The 21,528-nt window shown below is 37.1% G+C and overlaps 1 protein-coding gene across 4 annotated transcripts in view; it reads left to right on the top strand.

The window, feature by feature from the left end:
* The window catches only part of JMY (junction mediating and regulatory protein, p53 cofactor), a 65,240-nt gene that overhangs the window by 18,038 nt on the left and 25,674 nt on the right, over nt 1–21,528 (top strand). For all 4 annotated transcript variants that reach the window (XM_023750450.1, XM_014451384.2, XM_023750454.1 and 1 more), the window contains 2 exons: nt 7,196–7,369; nt 19,135–19,285. In XM_023750450.1, coding sequence (XP_023606218.1) covers nt 7,196–7,369; nt 19,135–19,285 — 325 coding nt within the window. The remainder of the gene's footprint in view (nt 1–7,195; nt 7,370–19,134; nt 19,286–21,528) is intronic.

Raw genomic sequence — 21,528 nt, 5'->3', positions numbered from 1 at the left:
AATACTTCTTTTCAATTGTAGCTTAACAGCTGATTCAACACAAGATTTATCTACTTAAAAATAATAGATAGGTGGGCACAGAAAGAGAAGTATGTAGTATTTTCTTATTTCTTATGCCTTATCTTTTGGAAAAGTTGTATTTGTAAGCCAAAATACCTTTGTGTGTGGGTAAGTGGAGATGGGATAGAATATAAAACCTTTCTTAAGATGTACAGTTGGCCAACAGGCACATGAAAAGATGTCCTACATCACTAATTATTAGGGAAATGCAAATCAAAACCACTAGTTATTACCCCATACCTGTTAGAATGGCTATTATAAAAATTATTAGAAATAACAAGTGGAGAGGATGAGGAGAAAAGGGAACCCTCTAACTCCATTGGTGGGATTGTAAATTGGTGCAGCCACTGTGAAAAACAGTATGGAGGTTCCTCAAAATATTAAGCATACAACTACTGTATTATTTAGCAATTCCTCTTCTGGGTATTTAACTGAAGAATATGAAAGCACTAATTTGAAAAGATATATGTACCCCTTTGTTCATTGCAGCCTTATTTATAACTAGAGGCCCGGTGCACGAAAATCTGTGCACTGGAGTTGGGGGGGGGGGGTCCCTCAGCCTGGCCTGTACCCTCTCACAGTCCGGGAGTCCTCAGGGGATGTTCTACTAATGGCCGCAATCTGGCCTCCCTCTACGGGAAGCAACCGGGCGGGCCCCCAATCACCCCTCTGATGCCGCTGGTCACTGCCGCGCCCCCCCCCCCAATCGCCGTTCCCTCCCTCTGCCAGCTGGCACACACCTTGGCTGGCCGGGCGCTGCCTGCTTGCCAGCCCCACCCCCCTGCTGACTGGTCATTCTGTTGTTTGGTCGATTTGCATATTACACTTTTATTATATAGGAGAATAGCTAAGATATGGAAACAACCTAAGTGTCCATCAGTAGAATGGATAAAGAATAGACAAAATAGTTAAAGATGTGGTATATACAGTTATGTACAACTGGGTTTGAGCTGCACGGGTCCACTTATAGAAGGATTTTTTCCAATAAATAATACTGTTGGCCCTCCACATCCCTGGGTTTCAAATTTGTGGATTCACCCAGCCACAGATAGAAAACAGTATTTTCCATCTAAGTTTGGGAATCTGCATATACAGAGGGTCTACTTTAGTTATACACGTATTTTCAGCTGCATGAGGTCAGCTATATATACAATGGAATACTACTCGGCCATACAAAGATGAAATATTGCCGTTTTCGACAATATGGATGTATCTTAAGGGTATTAATGCCAAGTGAAATAAATCAGATGTAAAAGAACAAAAACGTATGATTTCATTTGTGGAACATAAAACATAAAGAAATGAAAGAACAAAAACAAACTCATAGATAACAGACAACAGATTGGTCGTTGCCAGAGGGTGGGGGGCAAAATAGGTAAAGGGAATACTGTACACCTGAAACTTACATAAGGTTATTCAATTAAAAAACAACAACCTTTCTCTAAAAAAAGTATGTATTCACTTGATAGATCATGATTGAAAAAGTATAATTGAAATGTAAATCTTCTCTCCTCCTACCCTCATTTCTTGTCTGTGGTTCCCCTTCTCAGAGGTAATCACCCATAAGAGTTTATTTTCAGATTCAGTCACATATACAAATATATATAGGACATTGATACTCCCTATGTTTTAAACAACCCATAAATACTATATACTCTAGTATACATATTGGGGGTTTTTTCTCTTAGGCTATATTTCTTTTTTCTTTTTCTCTTTTTAGTCCTCACCTGAGGATATTTTTCCATTGATTTTTAGAGAGAGTGGAAGAGAGGGAGACAGAGAGAAACACATCGATTGGTTGCCTCCTGCATGAGCGCTGACCAGGGCCCGGACCAGGGAGGAGCCTGCAACCCAGGTACATGCCCTTGACCGGAATTGAACCCAGGACTGTTCTGTCTGCAGGCAGATGCTCTATCCACTGACCTAAACCGGCTAGAGCTAGGTTATGTTTCTTTTAAGGGCTAAATAATACTCCATTGAATGGATTTGTTTTGATACACAGGATTTTTATTTTATTTTTTACTGATCTTTTGCTCTTGCTATTAAAATAGCATATCTTTTCTCAGATGTGAAAGTATATTTATAGGATAGATTTTATAAGAGGAATTGCTGGGTCAAAGAGAATTTGCATTTTGTTTAAATTGCTTTGTTTTTATCTCCTTTTCAACACAAAACTCTATTTTCAAAACCTTTCTTATCTTATCCATGGAAAGTTTTAGTTTGTAATTTATTTTGCAATTCTCATGAGTGAGTCTTCATTTGTTCGAGTCATTTCTGTGAACCCATTCCATTCTTTACTGGTTTTTAATGTGTTGTGTGACTACAGAAATTGTCTATGTTTTGCAAATATTTTTCCCTTTGTCATTTGTCTCGATTTTATTTTTTTATGCCTGTTTATACAGTTTAAAGATTTTATAGCAAGGTTTATTACTCTTTTAATAGTTTCTAGATTTGGGGTCATGCTTTAAAGTCCCCCATAATGAGATTATTTAAAGCAACAAAAACACCCCTTGTTTTTTCTCCTAGTTTTATGATTTTGTTATTTGCATTTAAATTGTGAGCCAGTGGAATTTATTTTGGTATAAGGAATAAGGTAGGGACCCAGCTTATTTTTCCTGATGAAATGACAGCTATCACAAAAATGGTTTTTTGAATGATTCAGACTTATCATGCAGTAAATTTTCATATATCTGAACTCTTTACTACTTTATTGTGCTTGATGCTTATAGCAGATATTTATATTACCTGGTAAGGCCATTGCCCTTCTTCACAAATACAGTTTATTAAAGAATTTTCCTTATTTTTATTTTGTCCTCTTATTTTTCCATGTGAATGTTGGACTTTTCTTATGACATAAAAATGTCAAGAGGCCATGTTATTACTGTGTGAAATTTATAAATTAATTTAATAAGAAAGAATTGGTATTTAGCCGAAACCGGTTTGGCTCAGTGGATAGAGCGTCGGCCTTCGGACTGAAAGGTCCCAGGTTCGATTCCGGTGAAGGGCATGTACCTGGGTTGCGGGCACATCCCCAGTGGGAGATGTGCAGGAGGTAGCTGATCGATGTTTCTCTCTCATCGATGTTTCTAACTCTCTATCTCTCTCCCTTCCTCTCTGTAAAAAATCAATAAAATAAAAAAAAAAAAAAAAAAAAAAAAAAAGAATTGGTATTTTTATTAGTCTTTCATTTATTTACATTGTCTTTTGGCCTCTTTTAACATTTTATTTACATGGCTCTTAATAGATCTAAGTTTAGTCCTAAGTATTTTTCTTTTTTGTTGTTGTAAATGGAATCCTTGCTGGTTGTTGCTTATATTTACTGTACAAGGGCTGTTGCTTTTTGCATAGAAATGATAACAGCTTATTGAAATCTATTTCTATTGTAATTTTTTAGTTTATTCTAAATTAGATTTTTTAAAGCAGATTTTTCTCAAAAGAACTGGAATATCTTCATGATCATTTTATTGTTTCTTTGTAGGAGTATAAGACCAAATTAAAATTTAAAGAAACCCCAACACAATAAGAAGTATGTCATCAGAATGAAGAGAATTAATTTGGTGATTGTAATGGCTGTTGGCTTTAAACATCCCAACTTCATTGAATGACCCATGTACTGGAGATAAGATACTGGACATTAGACAAGAAGAGAGGGAATAGCCTTGTACCTCTCGTCTAAAGATGAAGGTCATTCTGTGATTGGTTTTAGTAGCAAAGGTTTTTTTTCTTTTTCTTTTTTTCCTTAGAATAGGTAAAAGTGCTTCAATAGAGAACTAAGCCATGAGAAATGGGAATGTTGGCTTAATTTTAGTTAAACAGTGCTAATTGATCTAATGTAAAATAACAGTAAATATAGTGAGAGAAAGTAAGTGGAAAAATTATTTTAGGTTCAAGAAAAATTTACATACCATAACTGCACGTATTTGAATATGGAACACATAATTTATATAACTTTATAGAGACATCCTCACATTATAGTTAAATGGGTATATTAATATATTTACCCACAAAGCAGCACTGAAAGAATGCTCCTCAAACTTTGACCAGCCTACTTTATGAACGATCTTGTTAAAATTCAGATTCTGATTCTGTGGGTCTGGAGTTGGCCCTGAGGTTTGATATTTCTAACAAGTTCCCAGATGATGCTGGTGTTGATGGTAAAATGGGGTGGATTGACCACATGCATCATCTATTTTCTACTCCATAGATGGTTTCACTGCTTATTAGATTGTGCTGCATTTATAGACTCAGTGTGATCCCCTGACTACCTAGTGTGTACCCTCTACTTCTGCCACTCCCCTTCCTCCCACCAAGATTTCTCATGCTTTATTCATGTGCTTTTTTGAATTTGGGCTGCTCTTCTTCACATATTTAGTACTTCCTATTCTTTGTTTTTCTGTTTTAAGTGTTTTATTGCTCTCGATTATTTATTTATTTTTAAATAATTCTTTATTATTGAAAGTATTACACATGTCCCCCTTTTCCCCCCCATTGACCCCCTCCAGGCCACCCCTAGTCCCCCTACACCCCCACCCCCCACCAGGCCTTCAGCACCCTATTGTCTATGTCCATGGGTTATGCATATATGCATCCAAGGTCTTTGGTTGATTACCTCCTACCCACCCACCCACCCCACCTTCTCTCTGAGATTCCTCACTCTGTTCCATGCTTCCATGTCTCTGGATCCACTCCATTCATCAGTAACATTATTTTGTTACTTAGATTCCACATAGGAGTGCAATCATGTGATACTTGTCTTTGATTGGCTTATTTCACTTAGCATGATACTTTCTAGGTCCCTCCATGCTGTCTCAAAGGGTAATAGAGTCTTCTTTTTTTACTGCTGCATAGTATTCCATGGTATAAATGTACCACAGCTTTTTTATCCACTCATCTACCGATGGGCACTTGGGCTGTATCCAGATCTTAGCTATTGCAAATTGTGCTGCTATAAATATAGGGGTGCATACATTCTTTCTGATTTGTGCTTTGGGTTTCGTAGGATATATTCCTAGAAGTAGGATCACTGGGTCAAATGGCAGATCCATTTTTAATTTTTTGAGGAAACTTCCATCATGGTCGCACTAGTCTGCATTCCCACCAGCAGTGTACTAGGGTTCCCTAGTGTTTCCTATCCTTTAAGACCCAACTCAAATCCTAGCTTTAGAACACCTTTTTCAACTGCTTTAGCTTACTCTGATCCATTTTTTTCTCTAAACTTTTACTGTTATTTACAATCATTATTTTACTTTTATATCTGTTCTTTGTTTCTCTAGTTAGATTGTAGACCTCTTAAAGATAAAGTTGATCTTAGACATTTTGCATTCCCTACATGACCTCTCCTCTTGGATATCTAAAGAGCAATTTGGAGAGTGTCTCTGAATCTATAATCTTTACCTCTAAAAACTTATGTCTATTCTTGTGTTCTTTGTCTCAATGAATGCCAGAAACCTAATAGTAATCCTTAATTCCCTGTATCCTAAATCCACTCTTTTACCAAATTCTGTTCTCACTTACTTTTGGCCACTCTATAGTGCCTTTAGGTAGTTGTTTTATAATATTTTGCCCAAGTTTATAGTTATTGTCAGAGGGAGAGTTGGTTTAATAGGACTAATAGGAACTACTCAGGAGATAGTAGAAGTGGAAGTTCTCCATGTTAGCCATGAAAGTTGGAATTATAATAGCCTTGAAACAGTAGAATGACTAATATTTATAAGGTACTTTTGTTACAAAAGCACTATAATGTAGATTATCTGATCTGCCATGATTATTACTGATATAGTAGGCAGAATACTAAGTGCCCTAGTACTGCTGCACTGTGGTCAAGAACCTGGGAAGGAAGTGAATCCCGAAGTATAAATTTAGCATAATATTGTGTATAACAAAATGTGATAGCTAACGCAAGAGGTTGAAGAAGGAAGGTAGTAGTGGAAACTAGGCATCAGAAAGAATAGCAGAATTTTGTGCCTGTAGGCAGATGACACTGTCACCAAGTAAATGGACTCTAAGAATAAATAAGTAAAATATTTTTTTATTTTTGCCACATGGTTCTTTTAGAGGTCCTGTAAATTTCAGCTTATACTTCCTTGGACAGCCTTTTCTCTCTACTCTGTAAAGTAGGTCGCAGTTTATATAACACCAACTCCTGCCCTTTTTTTTTTTTTATGGGACCCATCATTTTATTGTGTTACTTTTATACTCTTAAAACATAATATTCTTCATAACATGTATTATTGTTTATAATGTTTTTATTTTATATATTTTTATTGATTTCAGGGAGGGAGAGAGAGATAGAAACATCAATGATGAGAGAGAATTATCAATCGGCTGCCTCCTGCATGCCCCACATGGGATCGAGCCCGCAACCCCGGGCATATGCCCTTACCGGGAATCAAACCATGACCTCCTGGGTCATAGGTCAACACTCAACCACTGAGCCATGCAGGCTGGGCTGTAATGTTTTTATTTTTTCTTTCTCTTTTTCTTTCTTTCTTGTGTAATGTTTTTAAATGGAGCAGTACTGTGAATTCCATGAGGAAAGGGACCATGCTTTTGTATGCCCAGCTCCTAGCCCACTGCCTAATATGTTAGATCTCAGCCCATATTTATTGAGGAATGAATGAATGAATGAATGAGTGATACATAGATACATACATGAGCAATGAAGAAAGTTAAATTGAGTTCCAAATTGGGAGGAAGAAAGGAGTGGCAAGAAGATTTGGGGAAATTAGTAAAATAACATTGGCAAGAGTTGATAGCTATCTTGTAGATTAGCAATAAAATTTTTAAAAAATAAATATGGAGAAAGGTACTAGACCATGGAAAACTTTTTTAAAGCGTTAACTAGACAAAGAAATAGTATGGAGTCCTAGAAAATACAGAGCACAGGAATAATATGGTGAAAACAGTTTGAAAAGGATAATTCAGGCAGCGTCTTGAATAATACACCTAAGGCATGGATATGAAGGATAAAAAGCAATTGGAGCTTTTTGTTCCCTCTTGCTTCTGTGTTTCAGGGTTCCCATGTCCTCATGATAGGGTGCAAAAAGCAAATATTTATAGGCTGTTATAATCAGATTTCTTTCTTTTATATATATATATTCGGATTTCTTTGTAGTAAAACTTTATTGTTCCACAGCTCTTGGATAAGCACAAGAATACAGAGAGCATGGTGGAGCTTCTGAACTTGTATCAGATGGAGGATGAAGCCTACAGCAGCCTTGCAGAAGCCACAACTGAACTCTATCAGTATTTACTACAGCCATTCCGAGACATGAGAGAACTTGCCATGCTACGAAGACAGCAGATCAAGGTATTTTTTTAAAACCTAAATAGTAGCCTGCCTGTTTCATAGTTCTCAACCTGGCTGGCCATGCATTTTAATTACTAGTGGAACTTCATAAAAATGTACATATCTGGTTCTTTGTTCACAAAGATTCTAGTTTGATAGGTTTGGGCTATGTAGAGCCTGAACACATCATTTTAAAGCATCTCAAAAGACAATTCTACTGAGTAGCCAGGAGAGCAGCCTAGAAAGTAAATACAGTGAGAGATTCCCCTGCCCGCTTTCCGGTACATCTCTTTCTACTCCTGTCTCCCTTTTAATGTTTTGGGTACCAGGTAGTCCCAGACTTCTTTACCAGAAGTTGGGAACATTTGTTTTGGGAAGACCTTGTTTTGAAAGTTACAAGGATTTAATGGTAGAGCTTTCAAATTCATGATACCTAATTTTCATGTGTAAAGTATAACATTTTTTGAGGCAAATGTTTAAGGATTGGGTTTTATAGCTGACCTCAAATAACTGTACTCTGTTTAATTCACATGGAAATGTTGCTGATCTAGGACATGAAAATTGTGTTTTTGCATAATGGTTTAAATTGGAACAAATTATATAAAAAATGTGTATTTGAGAAATTAGCAGTGGGCTCTCTCTGGAGCACATCCACGCCTTTCTTCCCTCTCAGGTGTGCATCTTTATTAGGCCCTGACCAGGTAGCTTAGTTGGTTAGAACCTTATCACCTCGTCCCAATAAACCAAGATTGCTGGTTCAATCCCTGGTCAGGGCACATGCAGGAAACAATCAATAAATGCATAAATAAGTGGAACAACAAATCATTGTGTCTCTGTCTCTCTTTCTCTCTAAAATCAATTTTTTAAAAAAAGAGAAATTAGCAGTTACTCTGGGAACTTTATGATTGGGAGCAAGGATGAGTAGTATATTTGAAAAATTATGAAAAGGTGAATGAGGTATGTCTGTGTATTTTTCCCCCTTTACTAATGAATCAGAATATAGAGCAGCACAGAAATGAATCTCATACTCCTTTATTAATACTTTTGAAAAATATCGGGGTTGTCAGTCAGTTTATCATAAACTTGGTATTTTGGTTAAAATAGTGACTTGTAAATAATGTAATAATTTGTAGGCACCAGAACATCCTCCAAATTTTTTAATGAAATAGAGATTTTTGTCATTTGAGAAATTGCCTGGAAGGCAGGAATGAACTGAATGACATGGAGGCCCCATATCAGAATCTATGTGCATTTTGCTTTCATATTAATTATATCAAGATTTGTATTGAGTATTGACATTAGCAAATTGATTGAACCTACTTGTCATGCTGTGTTATCCACTAGCATTACATTTTGTTTCATTTTTCCTGGAAAGCAGAATATAGATAAGGAGGAATAGACAAAAAAGTTTTTAAATTTCTAACTTTTTTAAAGGTAAATATGGTATTTTACTTTATTGCTGTTTTTGTGATATTGCTCCTAAATGCCCAATCAACTATGACTCTTCTGTTCTTTTTACCCTTGTGAAGGTTTAGATAGAAGTATTAGATTTAGTTTGTGAGCTCATGCAGTTTGTCAGACAAGTGTGTTTAATGGTGTTGTTATATTTTATAAGCCTAGCTAAATTGATTTTTTTAAAAAGAGAACCACATATCACTTTACTGAAAGTATAGCTATCACTAAAATTTCTACAGATTTTAAATGGCTAACAAGAGAATATGAACAAATTTCTGTCAATAAAGTCTACAACTTAAATGAAATGGAAACCTTCTTTGAAAAATACAAACTATCAAAATGGATTCAAAGAGAAATATATAAGTTTTGATAGCCCTATATTAACAAAGTTGAATTCATAACTTAAAACCTTCCCTCAAAGAAAACTTCCAATTCCAGATGACACCATTAGAGGATTTATCAAAAATTTAAGGAAGTAATACCAGTTTTACACAAACTCTTTCAGAAAACAAAGTAGGGAACACTTTCCAACTTATTTTTTTGGCCGCATTAATTATTCTGATACCAAAGCCAAATGACATTTACAGGAAAAAAAAAACCCTACAGATTAACATCCATCATGAACGTAGATGCAGTATTCATTAACATAATATTAAAAATAGGATCTAGTAATTTATAAAAAGGATGATATGACATGTTTCGGTTTATCTCAGAAATAGTATAAGGTTGGGTTAACATTCAAAAATAAATAAATGTAACTCACCATATAATCAGAATAAAGGAAAAAAACAATGTTATTTCTACAGCTGCAGAAAATCATTTTAAAAATTTCATCATAAAAAGTCAACAGACTAGGTCCACAGGGGTGGGCAAACTTTTTGACTCGAGGGCCACAATGGGTTCTTAAACTGGACTGGAGGGCCGGAACAAAAGCATGGATGGAGTGTTTGTGTGAACTAATATAAATTCAAAGTAAACATCATTACATAAAAGGGTACGGTCTTTTTTTTTTTTTAGTTTTATTCATTTCAAACAGGCCGGATCCGGCCCGCGGGCCGTAGTTTGCCCACGGCTGGACTAGGAGGAGAGGGGAACTTCTTCAGCCTGATTAATGGCATGTATGAAAAGTCTAACATCATACCTGACTTCTTTCCCTTAAGATTGGGAGCAAGGCAAGATTGTCTGTTCTCACCAGTTCAGTAAGGCAAGAGGAAAAAGGCATAAATTGGAAAAGCCAAAGTAAAGCTCTCCCTTCCTCTCCGTAAAAAATCAATAAAATATATTAAAAAAAAAAAAGGAAAGTTAGGTACGTTCCTTGACCGGGAATTGAACCTACAACCATCATACATGATGATGCTCCAACCAAATGAGCCACCTGGCCACGGCTATGCCACATTTTTTTTTTAATATTTATTGTTGAGAGTATTACAGATGTCCCCCTTTTTTTCCCCTATTGCCCCCCTCCACCTGGTTCATGCCCAACCCCAGGCCTTCACCATCCTATTGTCTGTGTCCATAGGTAATGCACATTTGCATTCTTACACTTCTTCCTCTCCTTAAAGAATACCCTTCAACATTTTATATAATACTGTTTTGGTGGTGATGAATTTCTTTCGTTTTTTCTTGTCTGTAAAGCTCTGTATCTGACCTTAAATTCTAAATGATAGCTTTGCTGGGTAGAGTAATCTTGGTTGTAAGTCCTTGCTATTCATCACTTTGAGTATTTCTTGCCACTCCCTTCTGGCCTGCAAAGTTTCTGTTGAGAAATCAGCTGATAGTCACATGGGTGATCCCTTGAGGTGATCCCTTGTTGCTTTTAAGATTCTCTGTCTCTAATTCTTGGCATTTTAATTATGATGTATCTTGATGTGGGCCTCTTTGGGTTCCTATTTTTTGGTACTCTCTGCACTTCCTGGACTTGTAAATCTATTTCTTTCACCAGGTAAGGGAAGTTTTCTGTCATTATTTCTTCAAATAGGTTTTTAGTATTTTGCTCTCTCTCTTCTCCTTCTGGCACCCCCATAATGTGATTGTTGGTATGCTTGAAGTTGTCCCAGAGGCTCCTTACACTATCTTCATATTTTTGGATTCTTTTTGCTTTTTGCTTTTCTGATTGGCTGTTTTTTGCTTCCTCATATTCCAAATCATTTATTTAATTCTCGGAATCCTCTACTGTTGAATCCCTTTATATAGCCACCAAATTTTGTGACCTTTCTCCTAGTGGATTTTGAATGTGTTCTTCTTCACCCCTTTCCTTCTCCAGGACCAAGTAAATCAATAAGTGCTTTGTGAAATAAAAAAGATACCTACTCACCCCCCACCCCAGCTGGCAGATTAGAATGGAGCCCCCCTTTAGGCAGATGCAGCAGTACACATGGCTTGGCTAAGCATAGGCTAGCACACTGTGAACTACATAGTGCCACTATACATTAAGGTCCTTATCTCTTACCTGAGCTTTTTTTGTTGTTGTTTTGTTTTGTTTCCTTGCCTTTAAATTTCACCTTTAAAAAAATGTATTATTTTACACTCTTTACTGAGAATATTATATCTAGTATTAGCTTTGAGTATAAACATTTATGAATAGATGCTGCCAAAGCTAATCATTTCATTCTGTTAACAGTCACTTCAGATGACTCCTGGGCCTGGAAAGTTTGCATCATCATGTATGATGGTTGTGGGTTCAATTCCTGGTACTGCTACATCAGTATATTCACAAATTTATCCTGAAATTTGTTTCACCTAAGAATTGGAGTTGTTTTTTTCTTTTCCACTCTCCTAACGATAGACAGGAATAACACTAATTTCTCATCTAAAACCCGGTATCTAAGCAAGTGATGTGTTTATCATAAGTAATTCTGTGCCAAGAAATTTGTATTTATAAACGAATCTCACTGTCCTAGCTACCTAAACTGACACATTCTTTTTTCCATGCTAAAAACAGGCACTGTTTTCTTTCTAGTTCTGAAATTGAAAACAGAGGTGTCACTGTTTTTAGCACATGATCCAGATGACCAATGCTGTGCATCTTCAAATTTGCCAAGTTAGGAAATGAACTTAGTATCCTATCTTCGCTTAATGTCTTAGGTGCAGTTGTAATCACATTTTTTAACAGTTGGCTGAAACATTAGCTACTAAATTTCAGAAGTCAGTAAAAAACAACATTGAAAAGCGTAATATATACATGAACAGTGAAGGTAAAGATAATCCAACAACAACGTGTAAATTATCTTCAAATAATTGTGACTGGATTTATTTTTTAACTTTTTCTCTTCAAAAAGCCATAATGCAGATTTTCTCAATTCCGTGTACAGTGTTTAATTGTGCAAGTGAAAATAATTTCTGCTAATAATCTGAGTTAAGATTTTTGAATTTGGAACACTGCTTGTTCTATTTATTAAATTTCTGTTTCATAGTTGTGTCTGTTGGAAAATCAAACCAGATACTTCAGCAGAGGGACTTAAATATAAAGAGTTGTTAATTAGGTATAAAGTTGTTAATCAGATCATTAAGAAGGCAAGAATGTAACTCTGTAAGATACAGAGTTAACAATTGCCAAAACAGCCACCACTCTTAGGTTTGGGGGGTATAAAGGAAAGATGTACTTTATTAATAATCAGCGAAGAGGATGGGCCGGGTCCTGGTGAAACTAGTCTCTGAGGAAGAGGACATCGCTCACCTAGTGCTGGTGTTTGAGCTGCACTAGTGGAGAGACCCTGCTCTCTAGGGATAGTGCACTGGTGGGCTGGTGCTGGTTTGTCTTTCGGAGGTGGGGCTGGGGGTTGGGGGCACACAATGAAGGTGGTTTTGCAAAGGTGGGAAAGCTGGGAACTGGATTCTGTTAACTGCTTCAGGAAAAAACTGCAGATGCTGGGTTGAAGAAGCGAGGCTGGGATGATGCTCACAGGAACAGCAAACAGTAAAGTCAAGTGATGCAGATGGGAAGAAGCAAATCTCTTTTACCTCCTCCAACCCTGAAATCTCCTCCCACCCTACCTATTGACAAAGCCTAAATGTGGTTTGCAGAGCTTGAACCCTAGCATCACAGGGCAGAAGGTGGAACTTGGAGCTAACAGACAAGCCATTTGCATACATTTCAGATTTTCAAAGTTAGGGAAAACATCTAGTAACCTAGCTTATGGTCTTAGGTAAAATAAACTTCCAAGTTCTTTAAAGGGTACAAAGTTTAATCAATCAGGTCTTTGGAAAGGATTTCTATTCAAAATGTGCCGAGTAAGAGTTTAAAATTTTGGCTGCAGTGTTCAATTTATTAAATTACTATTCCATACTTGCGAATTCTAATATTATATTTCTTAACTTGAGTGCTTTAAAATCAGAAGTAATCACAACAAAAAGCAGAAACCTTGATGGTTTTGTAATAGAAAACAAGTCTTCTAGAACCCTTAAATCTAAGCTGTAGTCTAAATATGCCACTTACTGCTAAGAATCCCACAGAGGTTTCCTGTTTCCTGTCAAATTAAGTACAAATTCCTCAGCCTGACATTTAAAGGCCTCATGGTGATCACAGCCTCCTTTTCTGGTCCTATCTCCCATTACCTTTATCTATTTTACCTAAACCCCTGCCAGGGTGGACTGCTATCTATCTCTTATCATACACTAATCTTTCCTGCCTCTAGGCTTTTGCTCAGGTTAATTCTTGCTTCTAGCATGCCTTTTGAAGGAGGTTCTCTTTCTCCATCTGTGCCTGTCAAAATCCTATCCCTCAACGTCCAAAACTTCTGCAGTTCTGAACCTCAGTAAGTTCTATTTTTTTGTAGTGATTTTTTTCTCTTTATTTTCCCCCCATTATCATTTATCCCCCCTATACCCTCCTTTATCTCACCCTGTTCCCTATAAATAGCTAAGTTCCTCTCACCAAACCTTTGATTTTTCTTAAAGATCTTAAAACACCTTTATTCCTTTTTACACAGAGACACTGTTTGCCATCTATAATATCTGGCCAAAATGCTACTTACTCATTATTCCCTTTAGAAAGTTTGCCCAGACTTTGCACCCCAAACTCCACAGCTGGTGCTCCCCATGGTATCTTAAGCATACTCTATCATGGCATTTTTCATACTCTACTAGAGGCCCGGTGCACGAAATTTGTGAACTCGGCGGGGTGGGGGAGGTCACTCAACCCGGCCTGCGCCCTCTTGCAGTCCAGGAGCCTTCAGGGGATATCCAACTGACAGCTTAGGCCTAAGCTGTCAGTTGAACATCCTTAGCGCTGCCGCGGAGTCAGGAGAGGCTCCCGCCACCGCAGCTGCCCTTGCCAGCTGTGAGCCTGGCTTCTGGCTGGGCGGCGCTCGCCTTGTGGGAGCTCACTGACCACCAGGGGGCAGCTCCTGCATTGAGTGTCAGCCCCCTGGTGGTCAGTGTGTGTTACAGCGACTAGTTGTTCTGCCGTTTGGTTGATATGCATATTAGCCTTTTATTATATAGGACTAGAGGCCCGGTGCACAAAAGTTTGTGCACTCAGGGGGTGCACTCGGGGGTCCCTCAGCCTGGCCTGTGCCCTCTCGCAGTCTGGGACCCCTTAGGGGATGACCACCTGCTGATTTAGGCCCGCTCCCTGGGGAATTGGGCCTAAGGTGGCAGTCAGACATCACTCTGGCAGCCCGGGAGCCCTCGGGGGATGTTCACTTGCCAGCGGGGAGCAGGCCTAAGCTGCATTCGGATATCCTTAGTGCTGCTGAGGAGGCAGGAGAGGCTCCCACCACCACCGCTGTACTGGCAGCCGTCAGCCTGGCTTGTGGCTGAGCAGAGCTCCCCCTGTGGGAGCACACTAACCACCAGGGGGCAGCTCCTGCATTGAGCGTCTGCCCCCTGGTGGTCAGTGTGTGTCATAGTGACCAGTCATTCCCAGTCTTTCTGCTGTTAGGGTCAGTTTGCATATTACCCTTTTATTATATAGGATAGAGACCTGGTGCACGGGTGGGGGCCGGCTGGTTTGCCCTGAAGGGTGTCCCGGATCAGGGTGGGGGTCCCCCTTAGGTGCCTGGCCCGTCTGGGTGAGTGGCTGATGGCTGTTTGCAGGCTGGTCAAGTCCTCCCCCCTCTCCCCCCCCAGTGGGGACCCTCACCCCATGGAGGTTTGGCCAGCCTGGGTGAGGGGCTGATGACTGTTTTCAGGCTGGCCACACCCTCTTTAGGGTGGGGGGTCCCCATTGGGGTGCCTGGCCAGTCTGGGTGAGGGGCTGAGGGCCATTTTCAGGCTGGCTAAGCCCCCTGGTGATGGAAGCTCCCAGTCTCTCCCTTTTTTCTTTTCTTTTTTTTTTATTCTGGGATTTATTTACCTTCTATAATTGAAACTTTGTTGCCTTCAGTGGAGCTCAGAGCCGGCCGGGAAGCTTGGCTTCCTCCATCACTGGAGCAACCAAGCCTCCTGCTCGCTTCAGCTCCGTGGCTGCCGGCTGCCATCTTGGTTGGGTTAATTTGCATATAGTCGCTCTGATTGGCCGGTGGGTGTGGCTTAAGGCATAGCGAAGGTATGGTCAATTTGCATGTTTGTCTTTTATTAGATTAGATTGTAATTCTTTATTTGGGTATTTATGTCCTCCACTAGGCTGAATAGCTTGTGATCTCTGGTACCTACAATACTAGCACTGAGCAAATATTTACATGATTGTTTTGAATGAATAATTGAATAATTGAGACCTTTGTCAAAGGTCTCACAGCAGAGCTAGTCTCCTCATTTCAAACCAGATTTCTTCATCACAGATATCTCTCTTCCCACCCTCAATTAGATTGTAAGTTTCTTGGGAGGAGAATATACATGTTACTCATATGTTTCCTCTAAAGCACCTACTAGTACAGTAGTCTCTGCATTCAAATTATGTAATTGAGATGATTTCCAAATATTAGTCATGGGAAAATCTAAAAGGAAAAAAAAAATCAACCATAGCCAATAGTAGCATCATTTAAGTTTGACTCCTGCAGTTTGAAACTGGAGATACAGTAATCATTTGAGAATTTAAAAAAAAATCTAGTCTAGATGAGTATGGAATTGGATATCAAGAATCCAAGCTGCTGCTACTGGCTTAATTGTCTTTGCATGGTACTGTTTTTATAGTCTCAGAAATGGAGTTTACATAATTCTGTTTCCAAATTAATAAGGAAGACATTTATGTTCTGATCCATATCTCCGCTTCCTCTCCCCCACACACTGGAAAAAAGAGGTAAGTCTCATAATTTTGGGGCCTTATATATGAAAACATGAGCTCATTGTTTGCTTGACTAGAAACAGGAAACCTCTGGGATAGTGTGTCTTCAGCCTGTCTAGTTGGTATGATTTGTGAACCCAAGAAAAGATAAAAGCATTTTTTCTTGTTCATGCTTAAAAATATATGTATAATAAAGAAGATTTGGAAAGTGCAGATTTTAAACAGGAAGAAAAATATTACCAATAATTTGCTACCAAAAGATGACAATAATAATATACTTTACATATTTTGTCTTTTTTTTTCTGGGTATTCTTTTATGTAATTGAAATTACATCTCTGCACAGTATTGCAGTGAACACTCTGGTTATTATTCTTGGAAGATATTGTCTTAAATACCTTCAAAAAGTATGGTATCATAAAATACTTTCCAAAAAATGTTTTAATCATTATATAGTTCCACTAGCAGTATATAAGTGTGTGTCTTTTTCACCATTACCACCTGTTTAGTCTCATCATTTTTAAAAAAATCTATTTTTATTGATTTCAGAGAGGAAGGGAGAGGGAGGGAGGGAGATAGATAGAAACATCAATGATGCGAATCATTGATTGGCCGCCTTCTAGGGATCAAGCCTGCAACCCAGGCATGTGCCCTTGACTGGAATCAAACCCAGGACCCTTCAGTCCACAGGCCGATGCTCTAGCCATTGAACCAAACCAGCTAGGGCCTGTTTAGTCTCATTTTTAATATTTATTTAATGAATCTTTCTAAGTGGTTATCATCCTGCCATCTAAAAGCAGCTATTTGTGTCTTATCTTCTCCCCTTCCTGCATCAACTTATTCTTATCTGGGCTCTTTCTTCACAGGGGAAAACAGAGATCATGGAACAGGAGTTCCCTTCATCCTTTCTTTACCAAACCCCAAACCTACCTTTCTTTGTGCCATGAAGGAATTCTTTCTCTTTTTGCCAAAAGCAAATCCCTACACCAGTACTCTGATCCTGTCCCTTCTTATCTTTCAAGGACCTTCCCACTCTTGTTAGCCCCATCTCTTTCCTGCATCTATAGGTTCTGCTTGATACTTCTTTTCATTGCTCAAACCGCTCCATGATCTTCATTAAAATAAAACAAAAAGCAAAGGGCCTCACCTTAAGCCTTATTGTTTTTTAGCCCCACCATATTTTCCTCAATTCACATATCTTTCAAACGAATATTTATTGTTACATGTGTCCACATTACTCTCCGTATTAAAAACATGTTTGGAAGTGAACCAATAATTCAGCTGAGATCTGATGATGTGATGTGAGTTAATGGGCAAAGGGAGTTTGCTTATTTCCCAGACCTGTTGTTGGCTAAGGTCAGTGATCTTGAAGCTGTTAAGTCTGGATACTAGTTATCATCCTACTTGATCCCTAAATAGTGTGTGACAGCATCGATTTCTCCTCCTTTGAACCTTGCTCCTTATGTAATTCCACACTTTTATGGGTGTACCCCCTGCCTCTGGCTTGGTTTCTGTATGCACTTTTTCACCCAACCTGAGTGCCGGAATGAACTTAGGGCTCAGCCATGAGCCTTTCCCTTGTGACTTCCTTAGGTAGCCTCATTTATTCTCATGGCTTTAAATGTCTTCTGTGTGTCAAGGTGACCCAGATTTATATCTCTGGCCATGACCTTTGCAAAGTCAAATGTAAAATACCCAAAACGAAATCCTCTGTCTTCTTCCTTTTGAAATAAGCTATCCCTCCCTTCACTGTTTACTTTTTAAGGAAATGCCAGTTGCACATACATATTTCCCCCCAGTAATCTTGGATTATTCTTGACCCTTCCCTCTTCTCTGGCATTGTCCTTCTTAACACTGCTAATAAATTGTTCACTGTGTGCTGGGCACACTATTCCTCTATCTGGAAGACTCCTCATTTGCTTAAGGAGCAAGTATATTATAGCTAACAGTAAATGTTACCTTCCATTGGGTGTTAAATTTCCAGGTGATTAAAATTTTATTTTGGTTTTAGACTTTTAATTTCTATTTATTGCACAATTTAGAGAATATGTCCTGTACAGTTTCTACTTTTGAAACTTATTATCAATTTTTATACCAAGGCTTGTAACACTTGATAACTTTTTAAAAAGTATCCCAGGAGTGTATCAACATTTTTCTGTATATTTTATTTTCACGTTCTTCATGGTTTTAACTTCTCATTTCATTTTTAACAGTTTTTTCTCAAGATATGATAAAGTAGGATGGAATGTGTATAAAGAGTTCATTGATATTCTTGCTGGATTGCACCCTTCTTCCATGTTAAACTTACCTATGTGGTGATTTTATATACCTTAATATTAATATTGTCATTTCAGTTAATTTTATTTTAGCATTCACCTGGTATATCCATATCCATCATTTGATTTTCAACTTTCCTTAGTGTTTTTGTTTCAGTCATGACTCTCGTAAATAATACAAAGCTAAATTTTTATTTTTTTCCAGAGCCCTTCAGTAGGTAGATGGGTTGGTTTTTATGTATTATCAGTCTTAAAATACTGAGTTTTTATTTTACTTACCATTTATTAAATAAGTATTTTATTGGCACAAATAACTCTTAACCTCACTGAAAATATAATTATCACAAAGGAGGAAATAAATTTCTCATGATCTCAGCACCCCAAAATAACCAGTTACAACAGTGTGCTAAATGCCTTTTGTTTATGGAGGAAGAAAGGATGAAAAAGAAGATAGAGAAGGATGAAGGGAGAACAAATTTTATGTCAGGATCTTCAACAGTGTTAATTTTCTTGTGTTATGAATTAATAGCTAGCACTCTAAAGCAGGGAAAAACAAGTATTCTTTGTTTTAGAATCAAGCACAGTGCCTGATGTAAGCATTCAGTAAATGCTTAAGAAATGAATAAAAGAAAGAAAAGAACTTTGTAAAAATGTTTTATTTTATTGATTTTAGAGAGAGGAAGGGAGAGTGTTAGAGAGATAGAAACTTCAGTGATGAGAGAGAATCATCTATTGGCTGCCTCCTGCATGCCTCTTACTGGGGATTGAGCCCACAACCTGGGCATGTATCCTGACCTAGAATCGAACCAGTGACCTCTTGGTTAATGGAGCGACATCTAACCACTGAGCAACACCGGATGGGCAGAACTTAATTTTTCTTGTTCTCTCTCTAAAGATTTCCATGGAGAATGATTATCTGGGTCCCCGAAGAATTGAAAGTTTACAAAAAGAAGATGCTGATTGGCAGCGGAAAGCTCACATGGCTGTGCTCTCTATTCAGGATCTTACTGTCAAATATTTTGAAATAACAGCTAAAGCTCAAAAAGGTGAGTTTCTCAGTGAAGTTATCCTTGTTTAATTTTGAAAACAAGTGGTTTAAATATTTTATGTTCACATTAACTATGTTGAAAAGTATATGAAAATCACTAATAGTCCTAACAATTAGGAAGGAAGATCACTATTAACAAAGTTATATCCAAAGTCTTTTCTAGATATATTAGTAATGGGATATTGATATAGTATAATTCAGTTCTGACACTAAGCATTCACAATTACAGACCCCACAATTTAAAGGCACAGCGGTGAGTCTCCAACAAGACTATCCTCATCTCGGGCACTATTCCCTCATTTGAGGGGGGCGGGGGTCCTCAGGCCATCTGCTCTTCTAACCAACTTGCTACCAATTTGGGGATTCCCATAGCTTTTTTAGGTTCAGTAATTCACTACAATGACTCAAAGAACTCAGGAAAGCACATTCTTAGAACTTATAAATGATACAAATCAGGACAAGCCAAATGAGACATAGGGCAAACTCTGTGAAGGTTCATGTCTTTCAACTTCCTTCCATAGGTGGCCATAGAAGTTCTTCAGTGGCTTCTTAATATGAATTCAAACTCAGGGCTGTTCATTATATTAATAATCTGTTATTCTCTTTACCTGCAGTTAATACAGGTTAACATTCAGGTGATTCTTTCATCAAATCCACATTTTCTTAAGTTTAATTTAAAGCAATTTATCCCTTCAGAATGCCAATGCAGAATGAGAATACTTTTCCTTGATTTCTCCACATCCTTCGGCATTGTCATAAAAACACACAAAACCAACAATTTGATAAGTGAAAATAGTATCATGTTTTTAAATTTTACATTTCTTTGGTTATTGAATGTTGATCTTTTTTGTTTTCATGTAATAGTTGGTATTTGCATATTCTTTTTTCATTTAACATTTTTGCTTATTTTTCTATGGTATTTTTTGTATTGATCTGTAAGAGCTCCTAATATATTCATTGATATTTTTATTATATTTCTATTATAGTTGTATAGTTTTGACATCTGTTGCAAATATCTATTCCTAAAAATTTCCTTTTAACATTTTTTGTTATACAAATTTTATTTGTAAAAATTATCAGCTTTTAAGAATGATTTCCTTTTTAATCTTTAAATTATGTTAACTTGTAGTTTCTAAAGTAAGTTTCTGTGTTCCTCCAAATAGTTAAAACCTACTAAAAATCCTTTTATATACTTAGATTTCTTTCTAGACTGTCTTTTCTGTTCTTATACTGTAATTGTAACTTCATAACAAAATTTATTACCTAGTTTATCAATTAACCCCTCTCATTATTTTTTAAAATATCTTGGCTATACTCAATTATTCTTCACTAAAATAGTATTATAACCCTTTTGAAAAATCACATATACTCTTTTTTTTTAAGTTAGAATTATTTCTTCCCAAACTAATATAATTCTGATCAAAACTACAATGTTTTAGGATTTGAAAGAGGATTTTAATATTCATGAGGAAGAGTAAATGCTTTATTAAATAAACATGTTATAGGATAATTTGTAGGGGGAAAGTGTGGTTGGCATATCATGCCATTTATTCAAGTTGATTAGGCTTTTTGTTTTGTTTTAGTTTTGGTTTTTTATCTGGGTCCTACACATTTCTTGTTCAGTTCACTTCTGGGCTTTTTATGTTTTACCTTTGTTATTATGAAAGGACATTCCTTTTAATAGGTTTTGAGCTTTATTTTTTAATCTTCAAATCTTTAATTCTGTTTTGGTGATTAATATGGTATAGAATGTGTTCAGGTTCTTATGCAGATGTTTCACTTCTATACAAAGTGAAATTTGATAGCTGTAATAAAACCTGTCAATAATTATATGTGATTTTTATTTGTTAAAGAATAAAGTAAATATGGTTTGTTTGTTAGATTTAACAAAATGCTTTAGATAGATGGAATTATAATTAACATGTAGTGTTTGACTACGAAGTGCTTTCCTTCATTCTTTTAAGGTATGTTTTAGTTAGTAATACTTTTTGTTTTAATGTTGATGTGAGTGATTTTGTGCATAGATGCTGGCAAAAGTGTCTGACGTTTATGCTATTGCTACTTTTTAAACTCATAGTTTTAATCACCAAGGTTATCGTGTCCCATCTCTCCTGGTCCTGAAATATAGATATTTGCCTAAGCAGGTGGCAAAAGTTTGAGTAAGCCATATTACTTGTCTCTCCCCATCTTCAGTCTTTTGGGAAAAAATAGTATAATATGATTAAGGAATTTTGAAAATCA

Source organism: Myotis lucifugus, unplaced genomic scaffold (assembly GCF_000147115.1).
Source record: "Myotis lucifugus unplaced genomic scaffold, Myoluc2.0 scaffold_0, whole genome shotgun sequence".
In the NCBI taxonomy this organism is placed as follows: domain Eukaryota; kingdom Metazoa; phylum Chordata; class Mammalia; order Chiroptera; family Vespertilionidae; genus Myotis; species Myotis lucifugus.
Note: the sequence above shows the minus strand (reverse complement) of the source record. Positions and strands in the feature narration are given on the sequence as shown.